The sequence below is a fragment of the Symphalangus syndactylus genome, chromosome 15, assembly GCF_028878055.3.
Source record: "Symphalangus syndactylus isolate Jambi chromosome 15, NHGRI_mSymSyn1-v2.1_pri, whole genome shotgun sequence".
Classification (NCBI taxonomy): Eukaryota; Metazoa; Chordata; class Mammalia; order Primates; family Hylobatidae; genus Symphalangus; species Symphalangus syndactylus.
The window spans coordinates 82,939,889-82,961,608 of record NC_072437.2 but is presented as its reverse complement, the minus strand read 5'-3'; the positions used below and the strand labels follow the sequence as shown (position 1 = coordinate 82,961,608).

General features: G+C 43.8%; 2 protein-coding genes across 3 annotated transcripts in view; one reads left to right on the top strand and one right to left on the bottom strand.

The window, feature by feature from the left end:
• ERICH6B (glutamate rich 6B) overlaps positions 1-5,697 on the top strand; it is a 75,062-nt gene extending 69,365 nt beyond the window's left edge. Inside the window, exons 14-15 of the mRNA XM_055244034.2 lie at positions 2,010-2,235; positions 5,313-5,697. Coding sequence (XP_055100009.2) covers positions 2,010-2,235; positions 5,313-5,531 — 445 coding nt within the window. The 3' untranslated portion in view covers positions 5,532-5,697. The remainder of the gene's footprint in view (positions 1-2,009; positions 2,236-5,312) is intronic.
• A 4,600-nt stretch (positions 5,698-10,297) lies between these two features.
• COG3 (component of oligomeric golgi complex 3) overlaps positions 10,298-21,720 on the bottom strand; it is a 70,118-nt gene continuing 58,695 nt past the window's right edge. Inside the window, exons 21-23 of one of the 2 annotated variants that reach the window (XM_055244033.2) lie at positions 16,990-17,117; positions 16,129-16,227; positions 10,298-12,221 (exon numbers count right to left, since the gene is read on the bottom strand). In XM_055244033.2, the coding sequence (XP_055100008.1) occupies positions 12,192-12,221; positions 16,129-16,227; positions 16,990-17,117 (257 nt within the window). In that variant the 3' untranslated portion in view covers positions 10,298-12,191. Of the gene's footprint in view, positions 12,222-16,128; positions 16,228-16,989; positions 17,118-21,720 lie in introns of those variants that run through there. The other variant, XR_008651189.2, reaches the window with a different exon arrangement.

Here is a 21,720-nt window from a genome sequence, read left to right as displayed (position 1 = left end):
AGCCTCTTATTTAGAGAAGGAGGAATGAGGTTGGACAGGCTGGGGTCCCAAGACAAAGGAACTTAGAAGTTTGCTTTTTGTTCAATGGAAAGTGGGAAGCAAGAGGAGGATTTGGGATTGAGTGACTGGAAGTCCTCCCCACTGGAGGTGAGCAAGGCTTCCCATAGCAGGCCTTTGAGCCACCTTCTCACTCCGATGAGGCCTCTGTGTTCCATGAAAAGTTCATATATACAAAGTGACCCCCAAATGCAGAGGGAGCTGAGAAACCAAACAAGACAGACAAACTGGGTTTGTCTGTACAAGGTGATTTACTAGGGGAACTTACAGATGGAAGTGCTGTCTAGGGTAGATGCAAGACAGGTATATCTCTGCACCAAAACCTCCCACACCTGGGGCCTATGTCTTTGGGGAAAAGTACACGTGCCCTGGAAGGAATGTGTAGGCAGCTATGGGCGTCAAAGCCTGTCATGTATGCAACAATATCAAGGGTTGTTTTCAAAGAAAGGCAAAGTTTACAGTGAATAGATATTTCCAGATAAAGTGTAGTACATCGCCACACCCTGGACAGCTCGGACGAGACCTGGCAGACTGAGTAACCCAAGCTCCCCGAGCCCTCCTTCTCCAGACGAACCCGGGCCTCAGCATCCCTTCCTTTCTTCATGTTATTCCCTAGAGATGTTGCTGCCCCAAGGGCACTGATTCTAGGAACTGCCATTTGGGATTTGAAAAGCAGAAGCCAGGGCCAGAGGAACATAATGGGTTTGAAATGTCAAGAAAGGATGGCTCAGAGGGCAGGCAAGCCCCAGAGAATAGGGTTGGGAATGGATGAGAGAGAAACCCATCCGCCCTTCATTCCCTCGTACCTATCGATATGGGTGCCCTGCACAAGGTTGGGAAACAGGAATTCAGCAATGCAGCAGACAGACAAGATCCCTGCCCTCAGAAGTTTGTGCTTTAGTGAGAGAGAAGAGATGATGGACAAATACAGTCAACTCTCATGAGTCATGGTAGTTATAGTCTATAAAGTCACTGAGAACACTGAATTGGCCAATACTGAACCCCTTGCTCCTAGGCGAAATACATACATATATAATATGTAACGTAGAGCCAGGGACATGCCCAGAGCAGTGGGAAATTTGATTTCCCAGTGTGCACATTGCTGGCTGAGATTGAACAAGGCCACGCTCTGCCTTTCTGCTCAGCTCTTCTGCAGAGGCAACCAGAGGACACAGGTGTCCCTACACAGGGCAGTGTTGTGCAAGAAGCTGCAGCTCTGGGGCTGGTGGGACAGGGTTTGAATCCCAGCTCTGGCAAGTGTTACTGGGATAGCCTCGCGCAAGTCACATGACACTTCTGAGCCTCCTATTCTCTTCTGTAAAATAAAAATTAAAAACAAACAAACAAAAATGATATCTAGCAGGATGGGCTGCTTTTAGGAGTTAAGATGATAACATGTGAAATGTGTCTGTGTGCTTATTTCCCCTAGGAGCTATGGGTTGTTTTGGTATTCACTAAATCACTGGCTTTCTAGAACATAATACAGTGAACAATGAGAATTTACCATATCTATTCGTAAATTAAATGAAGGAAACCAACAAGGCATGGCAACAGAGAGTCCCGTAGGGAACCAGGGAGGCTGCTCAGGCTGAGGAGGTGATGTCTAAGCTGAGACCTAGAGGATAAGTAGACACCAGCCATGCCACGTGGGGCAGGAGACCTTTGCAGGCAGAGGGTAGAGCATGGCAAAGCTGTGAGCAGGAAGAGCCTGTGCGTGCCAGGAACTAAGGAGAGGGAAGGAGGGCAGGACAGGGCCACATGTTAGAGCCAGAGCAGGGGACAGCGCCTGGTGTTGGGTTGGTTGTCCATGTTGGAGCTTCTCCTACCCATCAAGTCCCTGTCAGTCTTTCTGTGGCCAAGTGGGGAAAAAGAAAGGGAACGAGGAGGAGGAGGAGGAGCAGAGGCCCAGGGCTGAGCGCCCTGACTGCCTGACATACTTTCTCTTGGTCCAGGTTGAACCTGAGCTCCAACCTGGGCTACTACTTCCCCAAAGACAAACGCCAGAAGGCCTGGAACTGGTGGAATCTGAACATCCATGTCCACGCACCCCCTGTCCAGCCCATCTCCTTGAAAATCAATGAGTACATCCAGGTACAAATAAGGAGCCAGGATAAGATCATCTTCTGCTTCACCTATGAACAGAAGCAGATTTGTTTAAACCTGGGCACCAGGTACAAGGTAAGGTCACGACTCCCCACACCCTCCACCAGGTGGGGTGCCCACCTGTACAAAGGCCACTGCTGGCTTGGACTGGCCCATGCCACAGGCCTCCAGGCTTGTTCTATATATGCCAACCCATATAAAAACAAGGCCACTTTGGTTTACCTGGTGTTTAAGTACACACAAGTACATTCATGCGACTTCCCAGCACTGTGAGCTTAGGGTCTGAGGAAATTCACATTGAAATGCTCAGGCTAGCTGGGAAGAATGACTTGCACCTGTAACCCCAGGGCTTTGGGAGGCCAAGACAGGTGGATCCCTTGAGCCTAGGAGCTTGAGACCAGCTTGGGCAACATAGCAAGACCTCTTCTCTGCAAAAAAAAAAAAAAATTAACTGGGCGTGGGCCAGGTGCAGTGGCTTACGCCTGTAATCCCAGCACTTTGGGGGCCGAGGCAGGTGGATCACTTAGCGCCAGGAGTTCAAGACCAGCCTGGCCAACACAGTCAAACCCCGTCTCTACTAAAAATACAAAAAAATTAGCTGATCCCAGTGGCTCACGCCTTTAATCCCAGCTACTGGGGAAACTGAGGTAGGAGAATTGTTTGAACCCAGGAGACGGAGGTCGCAGTGAGCTGAGATCACACCACTGCACTCCAGGCTGGGCGACAGAGCCAGACCCTGTCTCAAAAAATACATAAGTAAATAAATGAATAAAATTAACTGGGCATGGTGGCTTTCTCACCTGTAGCCCCAGCTACTGGGGATGCTGAGGCAGGAGGGTCACTTGAGCTCAGGATATGATCCTGACAATAAAACACAGATGTCACCCTGCATTATCTCACTTGACACTCGCAGTGGCCGTGTCAGAAGTCAGGGCCAGAAACAAGGGGGAGTCTGTGTCCCCAGGCCTGCTGTTATGTCCTCTTCCCTCCTCCCCAAACACACTTTTATCTAGACAGATGATCCCCTGGAAGTTCGAGGCACACTCCCCAGGAAGGCAGGAGAGGACCAATGCTGTATTTGTTTCTTAGGGCTGCTGGAACAAATCAGCACAAACCAGGAGGCCTGAAACAACAGAAGTTTACTCTCTCACAGTGCTGGGCCAAGTCTGAGATCAAGGTGTCCATGGGGCCACCATCCTCCAGAGGCTCCAATGGGGGACGCTTCCTTGCTCTCCCAACTTCTGATGGCTTCTGGCGTTCTTGGCCTGTGGCGGCATCACTCCAGTGTCTGCCTCCACCTTCACACGGCCTTCTCCTCTGTGTGTCTGTGTCAAACCTCCTCTTTTTTCTTAAAAGGACACCAGTAGTTGGATCTAGGGCCTACCCTAAATCCAGAAGGAGCTCATCCTGAGGGCCTTAACTTAATCATATCCACAGAGACCCTGTTTCCAAATAAGGTCACATTCACCAGCACTGGGGTTAGGACTTGGACATCACTTTTGGGGGACACAGTTCCACCTACTTGAAATGGTGAGGCTGGACCTCCGGAGCTCCAACTGTAGTGGGGGAAGAAGGTGGGCTCCTGAGACCCTTCCTGAGGACCAGAGTTAAAGACAGGAATGAGGGTGTCCTTGGCTCCCCCCGTGAGGCCTAAGCAAGGTTCTCTTCCTGCTCAGCTCCCCCAGCCCATTCCACACAGAAGGCTCCACTTACAGACCCCCACCCCGCCAGAGAGGTGCCCGGGGCCCCTGGGAGCAGGACTGCCTTGGCAGACAGATGGATGGACATGTCCCCTGGGAATGAAGCAGATGGAGAAGTGGGCTGATAACAGCAGACTCCAGCAGAATAGATGCAGCTGTGTGCAGTGTATCTGAGAAGAGAGGAGGGAGTGTGCTAGGTTTAGGGTGGCCAGACATGTCAGTTTGCTCAGGACTGAGGAGTTTCCTGGGACATGGGACTTTGAGTGCTAAAACTGGGAAAGTTCCAAACAGGCCTGGCCTCCTGGCCCCAGTAGGTTCCCACGCCTGGAAAGCCCTCCTATTTTGCAGGTGAATAATGACATCCCAGCATCCTTGCCTATCCTGGATTTCTCAGGGCAGCCAATCCAGTGAAGAGGAGGCCAGCACTACCAAGCCCGAGTGGCGGGATGGACAGCATGAGGGCCTGGGGCACCGGCCTTTGAACGGCGGAGGGAGGAGGGCAGGGACACGAAGGCAGTGCCCAGCGAGGTTGCAGGAAGGGCTGCTGTGGGCAGAGAGACCAGGGGGCCTGAATCCTTGGAGAGCTAGAGTCCCAGGGAGGGGCAGCTGTGCCTGTGCAGGGCATGTCCCAAAGGAAGCAAATCAGCACCAGTGTAACTAATCAGAGCCAAAGAAAGGAGACAGAGCCTGGCACAGAGCCTGGCACAGGGTCAGCCCAGGCAGGCAGTAGTGTGCCCGGGGAAGAACAGGCCCCTCCATGCCCAGCCTGTCCACTTCCTGGATGATGCTAGCCTGTGGTCTGAGCCCATAGTCTTCTATAAAATGGACATAGGTTATTACGTGGCTAAAACAATAACAACATTGTGTGAAGACATTTCATACGCATAGGAATGGAGCACACAGGTATCGTCCTATCTTATCCCCTCCAGGAGACTCTGTCCTCAGTCTTCTGCAGGCTGCAGACCCAGGCAGAACTTGGCATAGAGGTGGCCTCCCTGGGCCAGGCCTTCATCTCAACAAAACCCAGATACACTCCCAAGGAGCCCAAGGTGGAGGCGAGACTCGCGGGCAGCCACTGTGAGGCATCCCAGCTCTTGCAGGGCCTCATGGTCGGGACCCCATGGAGAGAAGCCCGGCAGCCCCAGGAAAGCACCGCCTTTGGAGGGCAGGCTGCGCCAGGGCACCAGAACTGCTTTCCCTCCAGTTTAGGGCCAGGCATGGGTGTGGCCTCAGCCCACATCACCATGGTCCACCTGACCACAACACCAGCCAAGTGAGCGTATTTGGAAGCAGCAGGAAGGTGGCAGGTGGCGGGGCTGAGAACACAGATCTGCTTTCTTGAGTGAAGGCTCAGGGAACACTTGGTCCTGGCCACAGGAGGTCTGGCCTGGGTCTGGGGCACCGTGCTCAGGCAGCGTGCATTCTCACCCAGTCCTCTGTGAATCCCCGCAGTTTGTGATCCCGGAGGTGCTGAGCGAAATGAGGAAGAAAACCATCCTGGAGGCAGAACCTGGCCCAAAATCCCGGAAGATCCGGGTCCTTCTGGGGCAAATGAACAGGCTCCTGAATTACGTGACCATCCCTGATCTGGAAAACTTCATAGAGGCCGTCAGTATATCACTGATGGACAACAAGTACCTGAAAAAGATGCTCTCTAAACTCTGGTTTTAGGGCGGGAATTTTCTGGCATCCACCTAATGCCTTAGGAAGGTGGAGACCTTGGGAGCTCCGGGGAAAAAAAACCCAAAGACCTGTTGACCTTTTATGAGAGTTGGTTTGTAATTTGGGACCTGTCTTAGCTCCTTGGTTTGACATAAACATTTTTGGCAGAAGGGCTGACAGTCTGTGGCTGAGCACAGAAAAGGCTTGACAGCCCTGACCCAACATCACGGAAGCAAGTTGTCGTTTCAGTGACACATCAATGCCTGTCCTGCCTTCTTCTACGGTCACTCACTCCGTTCTTTTGTGGCTTTCAGTACGGGCCTTGACTCAGGACAACGACTGTGCTCACAGCCAAGCTCTGTCTGTTGTTGGCTGTGTGATCTTGGGCAAGTAGCTTTATACCTCGGTTTCCTCATCTGTAAAATGGGCCTAAAAATAGCAACGATCACCACAGAGTTGGGAGTATTAAATTAGTTAATGCACGTACAGTCCCTAGAACAGGGTCTGGCCCATAAGAGCCACTCAGTGTCACTCCAATTACTGTCAGCTTGGCCCTTCCTTCACATCTAGGCAGCTCCTGGGAAGGGTCTGTGAGACAATCGGGTAGGCTGAGTGTCTGCACTTCCTTGGGCTGCAAAGGCACAGCCCCTTCAGCTTCCTCAGGCCTTTCTCTTCATGATGCTCCCTATTGTTACTGAGACTGCGCACGAACCAGGCAGGCCCTGTTGTAAGCACCGTGCAAGATGTAGCTTGTGTGGCTCCAGGATGTGGGCAGTATTTTCTCAAGGACGCTGGGATGCAGAGAGGTTAAAGGACTCGCCCAGGATCACACACCAGTACATGATGGTAAAGACTGGCATTCCAGCCTACTCGACTACAAAGTGACATCACTGTGGTGATAATATGAGTATGTTTATGACCCCGCCACCACCACCACTCCAGGGCATCTCAAAGACTGAAGGCCACTCCAGGTGCTACTGCCCTTATCCTACCTTGTTGCACGGTCCCAACCCACCCCCACCCCACTCTAGGGAGCTCTGGAGGCCAGTCCCGGCCACTCAGCTGCTGCTGACTTGGCACAAATCATGCATCAGCCTTGGGGGGTCCGCCACTCCTCCTGGTGTTGGAGCCTCTGGGCACCACCCCAGAACACAGCGCCTCCTCCTGAGGCTGAGAGAGGGGAGGCTACATGTGGCCCAGTGCCTGGATCCCCACACTTCCTGCACGGCCCCAGAGGCTCTCTCCAACCCTGACCTCATCACACCTCGTCCACCCCTGCCAAGCCAGAGGGAAACCCAGATGGCAAACCCACACCGGCCCAAACCCAGTCCCCCAAACCAGTAGATGACTGAGAGCCTGAAAGGACCCACATGCCAGCTCCCCCCAGGAACTGGGTGGGACACTTGGGGTTACTGGTAACAGTTACCAACTTGAATAGCTACAACAAAAGGGGAAAATGTGTCATCTGGAGAGAAGAACACTGACCCGAACTGAAGATGCGTTGGGTCTCGGAAATGATTGGAGTAGAGAAACTGCAGACCCCGTCTTTCTGCCTCTCAGTCTTAGATACCCATCTTGTCCGGGAGACGTTTTCTACGCATCTCAGGTCACATGGCTTTGTCTCCCAATCACTCTTAAAAACACCCCAGTGGTCTCTGCAGTTGGCCTTGATTAAATCAGGAGACCACCCTTGGTCCAATCCAGTGCAGTAAGAGCAGGTGGGATTATGTCTTGTAAATGGCTCCCAGCTGATCCCAGAGCATGAGTAGGGGCAGCTGTTTCTAAAAATAGGAGACTTGAGCTGGGCAGCCCCCCAGGGGATGATTTTATACAATCTCAGGACACCTGCAAACATCCCAGAATGACCTGAGCTCCAGCCTCAACCAAGACAGTATAGAAAACCCCATGACTGGCCAGGCGCAGTGGCTCACTCCTGTAATTCCAGCAATTTGCGGGGCCAAGTTGGGCAGATCACTTGAGGCCAGGAGTTAGAGACCAGTCTGGGCAATATGACAAAACCCCACCTCTACTAAAAATACAAAAATTAGCTGGGTGTAGTGGTGCATGCCTGTAATCCCAGCTACTCGAGAAGCTGAGGCACGAGAATCGCCTGAGCCCAGGAGGCAGGAAGGTTGCAGTGAGCCAAGATTGCACCACTGCACTCCAGCCTGGGTGACAGAGTGAGACCCTGTCTCAAAAAGAAAGAAAAAAGAAAACTCCAGGCCAGGTGCAGTGGCTCACACCCAAAATCCCAGCACTTTGGGAGGCTGAGGCAGGTGGATCACCTGAGGTCAGGAGTTCGAGACCAGACTGGCCCACATAGTGAAATCCCATCTCTACAAAAAATTAGCACGGTGGTGTGCACCTGTAGTCCCAGCTACCTGGTAGGCTGAGGTGGGTGGATCACCTGAGCCCAGGAGGTCAAGGCTACAGTGAGCTGTGTTCATGCCACTACACTCTGGCCTGGGCTACAGAGTGAGACCCTGTCAGAGAAAAGAGGAGAGGAGAGGGAGGAGAGGGAAGGAAAGGGAATGGGAAGGGAGGGAAGGAGAGGGGAGAGGACCCTTCCTCTAGCAATTAGCCATTCTCTACTGTGAACAGTGACACCCAAGTGTTGCCTTCATGGCCCTTCTCCCTGAGGCTCTCCCACTGTCTGCCACCAACCTCCACTTAATGCTTTGTCCTCACCCCCAAACCATCACCTGTGCAGCTGACCTGGGACTAGGACAATCAGGCTGTCACAGGCAGGGTGCTACATGTCACTTCCTTGGCCTGACAGTCACACCTTGCTGATGAATGCTGTCATTGGCTAACACACAACAGTTCCTTTGTTGCAAGGTAATGAGCCATAAATGACTACTGTGGTAGCATCCCTTTATATAGCCACAAAGTTTGAGTGCCTGGTTAGTTCCGCACCTATGCTCAGGGTGCACAGAAACCCCTGTCCTTACCACACATCAAAGACAGAAGCTCCCAAGTGGATCTCAGCAACACACAAGTCATCCCTAGCCAGGGCGATGGTATTGGAAAAACAGAGGGAAAAAATTAAACAGCTGTCTGGGATAAAAAATGCACAGGACTTGGTAGTAATGGGATGATGTGGGGAAGGCTGCATGACTTGGACAACAAAGTCACACAACACTTATAGAGCATCTCTGCAGACACTGTTCTAGGTGCTGCGTATGAACAAAACAAAGTTCCTTTCCCAAGGAGTTTGTGATCTGGGTTGGTGGGAAAGACAAAAAACAAACAAGCAAAATACATCATGTGTCAGGTACAAAGACAACTAACGCAGGTGAGGGGAACAGCAAGTGCTGGGGACTGGGACTCGCTATTCTCTATAGCAGGGTTTCGCCACCTCTGCTCCACTGACATTTAGAGCTGGATGATTCTTTGTGGTCGGGACTATCCAGTGCTGTAGGATGTTCAGCAGCATCCCTGGTCTCTACGCACTAGAAGCCAGTAATACCCCACCCCTAACACACACACACCAGTCACAACCAAAATGTCTTCAGATACTGCCGTATATCCGGGGCTGGGGGCGGGGGCAGGGATTGCCACTGCTGCAGGTCATACTTGGGTTTTTTGGTTTTGTTTTCTTATGGCCCAGCACATCTATCTTGGCAACTGCTCCATGTATATGAGAAGGTATATCCTGCAATGTTAGGGTTTCTGAATTTACTAATGGGAAACAGGACCATCTGGACTGTGATTCATTCTATAAGATAGCTGGCCTTAGACTCTTCCTTAAAAAAAAAAAAAAAAAGTCAATGTCAAGAAAATAAGCATATGAAAACTCTAAGAGTAGTGGTCTAAGCTAAAAGGAACTAAAGAGACATGACAACCAAGTAAAATGTTGAACCCAGGATGAAGAAAAGCCATGAAACATTTTGGGGGAACAATTAGGGAAGCTGAAATATGGACTTCATATTAGATACTACTGAATTTCTTTTTTAGGTGTGATAATGGCATTGAGTTATGTAGGAGAATGTCCCTATTCTTTGGAAACGGATGCTGAATTATTTAGGGGTGTAATTTAACAGTAAAGTGTCACAATGACTGCAACTTCCTTTCAAATAGTTCAGCAAAAGAATATGTATGGGTGTGTTTGTATACACTAATAATGAAAAACCACTTGATTTCCTTTAATGTGTAAAAGTGCCCAATCTTGTAAGACAAGTTATTTTAGAATATACATAGAAAAAAATGTGGAAGCTATATGCCAAACATTCAACTGTGGTTGGCAATTATAAGTTGTCTTACTTATAACAGCAGAAGAAAATTTAAAGATATGGTGTTGTTAAACCAGGGGAAAAAAATACAAATATTTTTGGAAAATAGAGGGAAGAATACAATACTACTAAATTTCAGTACAACTGTGTATGTCAGTACCATGCTGACATTACTCACAAAATTGTCAGTTTCACAAAGAAAAAGTTAAAATATCTTTTAACTAAGGAAGAATTAAGATGCTTCAAAAATGTCTTTCCATAATAATTTTCTTGCCAAAGGAATTTATACAGTACAAGTAAAACTGGCAAAATTTGAGTAAGATTGATAAGAGTATATTAATGTCAATATCCTGGTTGTGATACTGTGCTATAGTTTTGCAAGATGCTACCATTGGGGGAAGCTGGGCAAAGGGTACATGGGATCTATCTGTATTATTTCTTAAAACTGCATGTGAGTCTGATACAAGTTATCTCAACTAAAATTTTAATTAAAAAAATTTTCCTCAAGGAATCCACACACATACCAGACACATGAGGACAAGGTAGGAAGCAAAAATCTTTATTTTTAAAAAATTCACATTTATTAAAAACAGCAATTTCTAGCCAAATAATATAAAGCATTTTAAATTATTTGAAAGTATTTACACTCTTTGTATAAGTGAACACTTGAAACTGTACAGATTTAAACAAATAATCATTTAGCAAACAAGTTGGGTCACTATTACTTAGCACTTTGTAAGGTTTGAGTGTTTCAGAAATAAAAGATCAAAACACAAGAACCAATGTCATTAAATATTTTTATAAGAACATACCCCACTCTGTACATCAAATTAAATCAGTCACAGTACTTACTGTACAATAATCATGCCCTCATTTCTTTGGAAAGGCTATTAAAAATCAAATGTACATATAATACACAAAACTGGATATTTTACAGTTTATTTCATTAAACATGTATTTAAAAAACAGTTAAGTAAATACAATCTTCCTAATTCATTCATTTCATGGCAAAGAATGAATATGGGCCCTCTTACCTTCTACCTTCTCAAAATAGAGAGTAATAAGCTCAATCAAGCAACGTCCATCACCAATTTAAACTGAGTGAAAAGGAAGTGACCTGTTACAAATGACAACAATCAGGGTAGGTAACCCATCTGCACCCTGCAGAAGTGCTGCTTCAGTATGTCTAATGAGTTACAGGTACCCACTGCACCAAAAGGTCCCCTGGTCCCATTCCAGAACCCCTGACAGTGTCCACCTCTAGACTAGTGTTTGAAAAACTCAGAATTCTTTTTGAACTAAGAAGCTGGCTGCCTTAACATCAGCAGCAAAACCAATCAGGAAGTAGGAATTTGTTGGAAAATTCATAGATATGCATAATTTATGATCCCTGATATGGTGTGGTAGTTTTCAGATGTGGATAGTGTTTGTCATCCTTAGGTTTGCTGGTAGAATGTATTCTGCTGTAGCTGGGCTAGAGATCCACACAGCTGGTCCATAGCACAGCACAGCCAGCTGAATGAATAGACAGGACATGAAAGTGTTTGCTTTTCAAAGAACTGCTAAAACCAAAGGCAGTGTACAGAAGGCTGGTGACCTGAACCTTCATTCAGGAGGAACACCACTCCTCGGGTTTCCTTCTCTCCTTTATGCGCCAAATTTAAGACACCTTAATTGGTACTTCGCACTCACAAACACACACTATCATACCATGAAGATATCATTAAAGATACCACATGTATCTATGATGAGAAGGCTGCAGCTCCTTGCTTTAGAACTGTCTGCACCTAAGCAATTCAAGGGGCACAGATGCTGGAGCTTCACACAAAGTCCTTATATCTTTAAACTACCTCACATCAAACAGAGAAAAGGATGACACCCCGAATTCCCAGGAAGGCAGAATGTGTTCTCAGAAGCAACCAATGTACTCCAAACTCAACTTCAAAATGACAGGAGAAACATTACATTAAATAAGATCATAGAAATAACAGTTCACTGTGGAATGCTCAGTGGTTAAAAGTGTTACAGTGTTTCACGTTTTAGCAAACCTTACTCTTACAGGCCTTCTAATTCGCTGTATTTCTGTAAAGTTCTTTGCACTACTTATTGTAATCTATTTTTATTGCACACTTTTAACAAAGAACCATTTCACTGCATGTCTGCCCTAGCTCTCTCTTCACATTTCTTGTGACCATTTAAATGAGGCAGTTATCACCAATCACAGATTAATCTTTGGCATTTTGATGTTTTAGATAAGAAAACACCGATCCTGTAACACTTTGCTTCTATTTCATTCTGCAGTCAGCACTGAGCAGCACACTCGTGTGGTTCTTGGGGACGTTCCCACATGCGATTCCTCGGTGTCCTGCAGACTGCAAGACTTCTCAGCCTGCTCCTCCCAGACAGACCATTTAGGTGCACAGCCCAGCTGGCCTGCTTATTTAGAAACTGACAGCAGAAGGCTCAGCTGAAAAGCAAAATTAAGAGCTATGTTAGTTCTCCTATGGAATACCGTCCTCAAGAAAAGTCAAGGAGGGAGGGGAACCACAAGGGTTGAAAAACCTCAGCATCATGCAATACAACCAGGTAACAAACCTGCATATATGTACCCCTTGAATCTAAAATAAAAGTTGAAAAATAAAATAAAATAAAGCAATTAGAATGGAAAAAAAAAAAAGTTGTTTAGAGCCCCAAAAATAGAATGAGAGAAAAAGACCAAGATTTTTATGAGACCAGTAAACATGGCTGTAAAGTAGAAACTGGCCCACAATGTTGGTGTATTTCTGACGCAGCCACTGGGCACTGGCATTGGGAGGCCCTGTCACACTTCATCACCAAACCTAGACCATCAAATCACTTAAAATCCAATGAGAATAATGGCAAAAACGATATACAAACACTGACAAGGATAGAAACATATCTCCATAATCCACTGTGCCTTGTTCTATGCAGTGTGTTGTTGGAAGAGTTTTAAGTTGTCCTTTAAGTGCCTTTTTAAAATGCGCAAGAACAGACATGACAAGTGAATTTCAACTCACATGCCAATTTTGACCAACTGCAGGAGCAACCTGCCCACTCTGTAAGAGGACTGGGACACCAGAGCCAGGTCACAGCAGTGATAGGAGGGAAATGGCCGCCTGCACTCCAGGTGTCTGACACCCAGGCCTTGGAACCTTGTGGGTAAATGGACATGGCTGTGAACCGTTCTATCAGTACAGCTGCTTTGCTGATGCAGATCATCACCCCGATGTCATTTATAAATGAGTGCTGTCAGAAGAGCGATACAGAATCACCTCTGTGCTTTCCCCGCTAAAGTACAAAGGCTGAATGTAATCATGATGAAAGAGACAACACCAAATGCAGAAACAGTCTACAGAATAACTGGCCTGCCAAGGTCAAGCCAGGCTGTCTAACTGCTCCAGGTTAAAAGAAGCTAAAGAGATGTGACGCCTGACAGCAATGCATGACCTGGGACTGGACCTGGACTGGGGAAATGTCAGCAAGAAGATCAGCAGGAACGGTACCGGGACTCTGATGAAATGTGCGTATGAACTGTGAATTAGACACTAGTATCAATGTTAAGTTTCCTGTTTTGGTAACTATACAGGAGTAGTGAGAGAATTTCCTTGTTCTCAGGAAATACACTCTGAAGTATTTAGGAGTACAGGAGCACAATGTCTCCCAACTTTCTCTCCAATGATTTAAAAGTGGGGCTTGAGGGACAGGGAAGGGAAAAAGTGAGGAAAATGAAGCAAATGGGGCAAAATGAAAATGGGGTAAAGGATATAGGGGCACTCCTTACACTATTCTTGCACCTTTTCTGTAAGTTTGAAATTATAACAAACTTACAAAAATAATGTCTTCTGCCATAAAATGGATCTTATGATCAAGTACTCCACACCTACATTCATGCAAGTGACTATAACTGGAGAAAAAAAAAAAATAGACAACTAGGTTGAATGGTCTCTCTTGGATTCATATCCACTAAACTCACCCGAGCCTCTCTCCTCCCTCTCGGTGATGACCTTGCTTCTTATTTCACTCAGAAACGTGAAGCACTCAGAAGAGCACATCCATGAGCTCCCGCCACATTCACAGCCCCCATCCGTGCGCATACACTCGGCCTCCTCCTGTTACCATGACTGAACCCCCGTGTGTCTCACAAAGGCCCCACCCTGCCGGTTCCTGAAATTCCACCCACATTCTCAAGATATTTTACCCTCCTTGTAGATCTTCCCCCATGAACACAAAAACACGCGTTTTTCTCCTATCTTTAAAAAAAACAAGTTACCCTGCGGAAAAATGTGGCCGGGCACGGTGGCTCACGCCTGTAATCTCAGCACTTTGGGAGGCCGAGGCGGGTGGATCACGAGGTCAGCAGATCGAGACCATCCTGGCTAACACAGTGAAACCCCGTCTGTACTAAAAATATAAAAAAAAATTGGCGGGGCCTGTAGTCCCAGCTACTTGGGAGGCTGAGGCAGGAGAATGGCATGAACCCGGGAGGCGGAGATTGCAGTGAGCCGAGATCGCGCCACTGCACTCCAGCCTGGGCAACAGAGCGAGACTCCATCTCAAAAAAAAAAAAACAAAAAAAAACAATGGAAGGATAACCCAATAACTAATAAAAAGAGTTATCTATAGGGGAAGGAAGGGAAAGGCTGGAGGGGATTGGAAAAGGAACAAGACTTCTCCAAATGTACCTTGTTCTGTAATTCTGACTTGGAAACCATGCAACTATTTTATATCATTAAGAAACAAAATTAAATCAAAACAGAAAAAAAAATAAATATTGAAAAGAAACCCATTTATATATCGAGTTAGTGGTACAATCATATAGAAGGTAATTACTTCAAATAAATTATTAAGAAGTATTTTGACTGTACAAATATCCTAGAATGATACAAGTATCTTTTTAAAATGTGACCCATCTATCCACATAAAGGAATATATACAGCCATAAAAAGGAAGCTCTGATACACACAACACGGATGAGCCTTGAAAACATGCTAGGTGAATGAAAGAAGCAGCGATATAAGGCCACATATTGTATGATTCCATTTAATGAAATATCCAGAATAGGCAAATCCACAGAGACAAAAAGTAGAAGACGGGGAAATGCAGGATCTGCTGATGGGTAAGGGGTTTTTGGGGGGAGTAATGAAAATGTTCTGGAATTAGATAGTGGTGATGACTGCACAACTTTATGAATATACTAAAAACCACTGAACTCTGCACTTTAAATAGATGAATTGTATAGTATATGAACATCTCAATTTTAAAATGACCTCATTTCTCCTTCCAGCTACCACCCCATCTTTCTCCTCTCCACTACAGTAACACTCCTCAAAAGATTCTGGCTGGGTATGGTGGCTCATGACTGTAATCCCAGCACTTTAGGAAGCGAGGCAGGCAGATCACTTGAGGCCAGGAGTTCAAGACCAGCCTGGCCAACATGGTGAAACCCTCTACCAAATACAAAAATTAGCTGGGCATGGTGGCAGGTGCCTGTAGTCCCAGCTATTTAGGAGGCTGAGGCATGAGAATTGCATGAACCTGGGAGGCAGAGGTTGCAGTGAGCTGAGATCACACCACTGAACTCCAGCCTGGGCAACACAGTGAGACTCCATTTCAAAACAAACAAACAAAAAAAACAAAAACAAAAACACACAAGATTTATCTACACTCACCATTGCCTAGTCCTATCCCTCCAGTTTCTACCCAGCCCAGTCAGGCTCTTGCCAGCCTGATCAGTCTCCGCACATTTCCTAGTCCTTACCATATACTAAATTTCTAAACTAGATATAAAACATCCTCCACAGCGCCAGGCTACTCCTAATACATACTGGGTACTCAATAACTTCCATTTTTTTAATCTGGAAGCTATTAAAAAACTACAAATAGGGTGCAGTGTATACTGCTCGGGTGATGGGTGCACCAAAATCTCACAAATCACCACCGAAGAACTTACTCGTGTAACCAAATGCCACCTGTACCCCAATAACCTACAGAAAAATCAAAAATTTTTAAAAAATTGTATTTCTCTTATTATGCATATTTCAAACGAAATTATTCAGCAAGCTAAATGCCACTATTTGAGTCTTTTACAAACAGGTCATTCTCTTAAACACAGCAATATTCATATCAGAAAGAATTAAACAGAATTTTAATCCTGAGATTAACTGAAAATTCTAAAACTATCCCCCAAAAGTTTGAGAGAACAATTCAAAGTCTGAATTCTTACTCATCAGAATAAAAGAAGGTACTATTTTTTAAATTAATACTAAAAATATGTTTGCTCAAAGACATTATCTACTCAAGTGAAATAACCAAGAGGGCATAAAAGTAACAAGGATCTTTGGTCTACCCATTACCTGTTCCATAGATGGACAGGCAATGATCTGGATGTCTTCAGGGCTGAACTCTTCCTTTAACAGAGCATGGAACTTCTGGAAGACTTGCTGAATATTATTCTTAGAAAGGAGGAGAGGAGATCTTATCAAGTGAGTTGTCTTAAACATGAAGCACCATGAATGTTAAATTGTAATGATATTTGCCAAAGCGAGTGGAAGCAATGTATCTTTCATGATATTACCAAAGATGCATAATTTGCTCTTAATATTTCAATGCTGGCATAACCTGATGAAGACTTATCAGATAATGCTTCCCAGGAAGACTAAACTCTAGCAAGCCTTGTCCCCCCAGAGAATAATTTTAAGGGTCTTCTGCAGCAATTTCTTACACAAAAGATAATAAAGTTCCTAGACACATAAAATATACTTTAAAAATCAACCAATGCCTTGGGTAAGAACAAGAGCTCAACACAGAGCTGGAAGTTATGAGCCCTAAATTTGCTCTGACATTTAATCCCTTGGTTGCCACTGCAAGCCATTTATTTCTACTACTCACCAGTAAAATGGGGCATAATTCCTGAAGTACTGCTCTCTTGAGAGCTGGGCCACATGCAATGTAAGGGTCTGATTTTTTTGGTTTATTTACTAACTTCTACTTTCAATAGTAACATTAAAAACTTAAGACAAAGTGACAGTGGGAAAAAAAGATAATCAAGACAGAGGCAGACTTTGTAAGCCTTTCACGGATCATAGTGATTATTCAACTTCACTAGAACAGTACACCAACATTTCTAAATGTCTACAGGAAAAGGAAAATGGTAAATGAGGCAAAGAATACTTGAAGTCACCCGCCAACATTCAAATGAGTTATCTGATACTCACCCTCACAGGTTTGAACAAGATGAACTCGGTATCTTTATTGGATAGGTACAAGGACATACTTCTCAATGTCACAGGTAGCTTTGTTTTTATTGTCTTATACGCAGTTGCCGCAAGGTCATTGACCTTTGCTGGAAATAAATTAACCTCATTAGTGTCACAAAGTAAAAGAAATATTTCCATTTTAATTCAAAGGGGAATAAAGGGAGCAAAAAATAGCAGAAGGCTCTTTATTTCCCCAAAGAATTTCTTTCATTTTTATAGCTTATTTACCAAGTTTAATCATAAGCCCTATAAACATTCATTAAATATCTACTATACAAAATTCTAATCCCAAGGGCTAAGGCAGTAAAATAACTCCCCTAGCATGCTTCAGGACATTCATAAGAGCTGTAATATGTACGTTTGGAATTTGGAGGTAAGAGATTAAAGTTAAAAAAAAAAAGTCATTTTCAGAGAGACGGTAGTAAGAATTACTTCATAATGAATGAGTTTGTTCATTTGCAGAAATGACTCACAGTAAGAGATGCTTAGATCATTCAGAAAATATCCACATATATTTAAGGGGAATTAAATATCTATTTGTTATATTCCTATACTGTATTATCAGAAAGGGAACAGAATCCCAAAAAGTTATAACAAAAATAACTATGAAACCCAAGTGTCATGTCTGAAGGAGTTATATAGAAAAGGAGAGTAGTAATCTGTATGAAGTATTTAAAAGAAGTTATCTAGAAAACTACAAAGAAAAAAGACTATTAACAATTTCAAAGATGCTCAGCCTCACTCATAATTAAATAAATGTAAATTAAAGCAGTGAGATATTTACAGATGATTGGCAAAAATTACTAAGATTGTGATATCCATGTTTGACGAGGGTATGGAGAAACAGGCATCTTTGTGTACCGCTGATGGAAGTACAAGATGGTTCATGTCTTTGGAAAAATATTAGTCGGTATCTAGCAAAACTGAAAATGCAGATACTTTTTCCTTTAGCATTTCCACTGCTAGAAATTTACTCGCAGATATACTAAAAAAATACCAAGATATGAGTATACAGAGATGTTAAGAGTATAGGGAAAAACAAAAACTGCAAGTAATTTAGGTTTCCATTACAAAAATTACAAAAGAAATCATGCTATAGTGATGTATTCGATGCATCCAACAAATAGAATGGATCAAGCTGGATATGCTATACAGAAAGGCCTCTAAGATACATAAGAAGTGAAATAGCAAGGGGTATAGTACAATCTCATTTGGATAATATTTTTAAAGTCCACATATGCTAGTAAACACATAAACAATTTTGGGAAGGAAACTTTAATAGTAGTTGCCTCTGAGAGAAGGACTAGTTTGGAGATAGAAAATATAATTACTTTTCGTTTTATAGCTTTTCATAGTTCAAATAATATACCATGTAAAAAAAATGTTTTAATTGAGGAGGGTTGCAGTAAAGCAGGGTAAGAAAGTACCAATGCTCTTGCTACTGGCAAGGGGTCCTGATCCAGACCCCAAGAGAGGGTTCTTGGATCTCATCCAAGAAAGAATTCAGGCGAGTCCACAGTATAAAGCAAAAGCAAGTTTGTTAAAAAAGTGAAGTGGTGAAAGAGTAGCTACTCCATAGACAGAGTAGGGTGTTCCCAAAAGTAAGAGGAGTAACCTGCCCACCCTAGGTACAATGCTTGTTTATATATAGGATAACAAAAAACATCATGGGGATATGTACTCTGCTACAAAGGTTTGTGATAAAGGGTTAATTTTTCTTACTTACTATATTTTGCAAGAATCAATGTTATTATCTTTAAAGCAAAATTAGGAATGCTTTTGTTCTCAAGATATCAGGATATCAGGACATTCCTGGGCCTGGGTGTGTTTAGTAAATGTTATTAATCTGTTTCCTTAAATGTAAACATCTAGAGGCTAGGAATACCTAACCTCCTGGTAATGCAGCCCAGCAAATTCCATCCCCATTTTTCCTAGCTCTCTCTCGAGATGGAGTTGCTCTGGTTCAAATGCCTCTGACACGCTCAGGAAAAAAGAATAAATAATTCAGGAACTGCTTATTTTTCATTAATAGATGAAAGCTCCTTCAAGACCCTTACTTCCATGGGCTCTACTTCTATCATTACTAACACACCTCAGGGATCACTAAATCAGTCTTCAGAGCCCTTGATAAGCAGAAAGTGGGTACACAGGCTGGTGACTAAAGTGTCCTCTAATTCCTAAAAAAGGTTTCTTCGTCAGAGTAAATTAACAAATGGGCATCCTAATTTATAACTCACTCTCCTGTGAGTTTGTTTGATCATGAAATGATCCCTGAGAACTTGACCAAGTCTGAATGAACCAGTAACCCTCAGTTTTTAGGGCAGAGGGGCCCAAGACAGTTCCTAGATTGTCCTCAATGCTCCCACCCCAAGGGGCCATAAATCTCTCTTTGGCATTCAAGTGTGGGCTTCAAGTACTACAGATTCATAAAAACCAACTCCATACCTCTGCTATGCCTAAATGGGATAGAAGATACAACTACAAAATAAACTGAACTGTCATTGCTGTATTCAATAAGATCTCCTCACTAAGAAAGAAGGAACTGGGTTAAATGACAAAGCAGCAAGTCCTACTTCAATCTGTCCTTTTGTCTACTCCTACCAGTTTCCTTTTATCTACTCCTGCTTTACTATGACAATTCTAAATTCTAGTAATGCTTAAGAGCACAATACATCTCACACTTTGAATCCTATTAGGGTTCCACTTGAGAAAATGACAGTCCCTATTTTGAGAGAAAGGATCTTTCCAAAGGGGAAAGAGCAATACATTAATTATGCATCAAGAGACTGGGCTTAGCTGTACTGGTTTCTACCTTTAAATCTTAAGAAAGATTTATCATACCCAAGAGTTTCATTTACATAAATGTTCAAAATAAAAATCAGCTCCTATTTCTAACTAAGCCCTATAAGAGCAATTGGAACCTTGAGTCAAAGGCTCCAATTAATCCCCAAATCATCAGAATTCCTTCAAGAAGTATGCTGAGTTGTGAACTGAAAAGTTGTGAACTCAAAAGTCAAAGTCTTGACTATGAGGAATCAGAAGAGGTGGTTAATATTATGCCAGACTATGATTAGAATTTCCAGTATTGTCGGTAAAAGAACCTGATTTTCTGTCTTCTGACAGAATGTACTACTGTATTAAGTGTGCTTTTATAGTAAGATGTCAAAGATTTCTATTTCACACACAACACAAACGTTTAAAATAATAAAGACAACGGAACGTTCCTTGTCTGCATCATGGTAAACGAAACACCTAAAGCATGTCACAAAGTTTATTTGCAATAAAACAAATGAACTCAAACCTATATTGACATCATCAAAGTTCACCTGAGGAACCTTTGAAATAAAATCCTATCTTCCTTTCAAAGACAACTGACATTCTCTACATTTACAAATCTTCCTAAGTGATACATAGCTACTCTTCTAATTTCTCAGTTCAACTTCAAGTTAACCTAAGGCATTCATAATTAAAAATTTTGAGGCCAGGCATAGTGGCTCAGGCCTGTAATCCCAGTATTTTGGGAGGTCAAGGTGGGCGGATCGCCTGAGGTCAAGAGTTTGAGATCAGCCTGGCCAACGTGGTAAAACCCTGATTCTACTAAAAATACAAAAATTAGCTGGGCGTGGTGGCGGGCACCTGTAATCTCAGCTACTTGGGAGGCTGAGGCAAGAGAATTGGTTAAATCCAGGAGGTGGCTGCAGTGAGCCAAGATCATGCCACTGCACTCCAGCCTGGGCAACAAAGCAAGACTCCATCTCAAAAAAAAAAAAAAATTTAACATTTTGGAGGCTTTGAATAGCTTCAGTCCTTTTTCCCAAAGAAAATGAATACCTAACAGATATAATGCTCTTTCAATATGGAAAACCAATCATATTAAAAAGTTGATTCCAGATTAGGTGCCTGTGCACAGCCAATTTTTCATGGATGCAAAGCCAGAATCATTTTTTGGATCTCTCTCACTAAGTGGAAAGCTGCCCTCCAACTTGGACACAGCTTACCCATAATTAAAACACTCATTCTTTCATCATTTTGCCCATTTTAGTTTCAAAGGCTCTCTATCACAATATTGGCCAGAGAATGGCCAGAAATATCAATTTAACAAAATGATTTATTCTGGTTTAATGGCAACTTGAAATGCCGCAAGATGTACCAAAAATAACTCACAAAGTTAGTCATGATTTTAAATGTCTAATGCTAAAGACCAAAAAAACAACCAAAACCCTCCAGCACAAAAAAATTTACATTTAAGAAAGAGTAAGATTGGGAACATCTCAAATACATCTGCCAATCAGACAATAGTATTGCCTGCCAACTCCCAACTGACGCCTCAATTTTTACAATTTTTTTTCCCAATACTCTAGAATGTCAACAGAGGATAGCTTGGACAAAATGTGGAACCAAATAGTGGCCCAACATTTCTTCATACACTTGAAAGTAGGTACACTCGCCATAATTTCTTCCTATCAACCACAGTATTTTCATCAAAGCTTGAACACAATGAATAGTGGGTGTACAGAAATCAACAGACTCAAAGGGTTTCCATCTTAGCCATATTTTATTTTTAACTGGGTGATTTAAAAAAAAAAAATTCTTCCTTCCTTGGAATGCTTGCTGAAATGCAAGTAGTGCTAACCAATTAAGATCTGTCAGCTCCAAACTGAATCCTGCATTAACTCAGATTGCAGCACC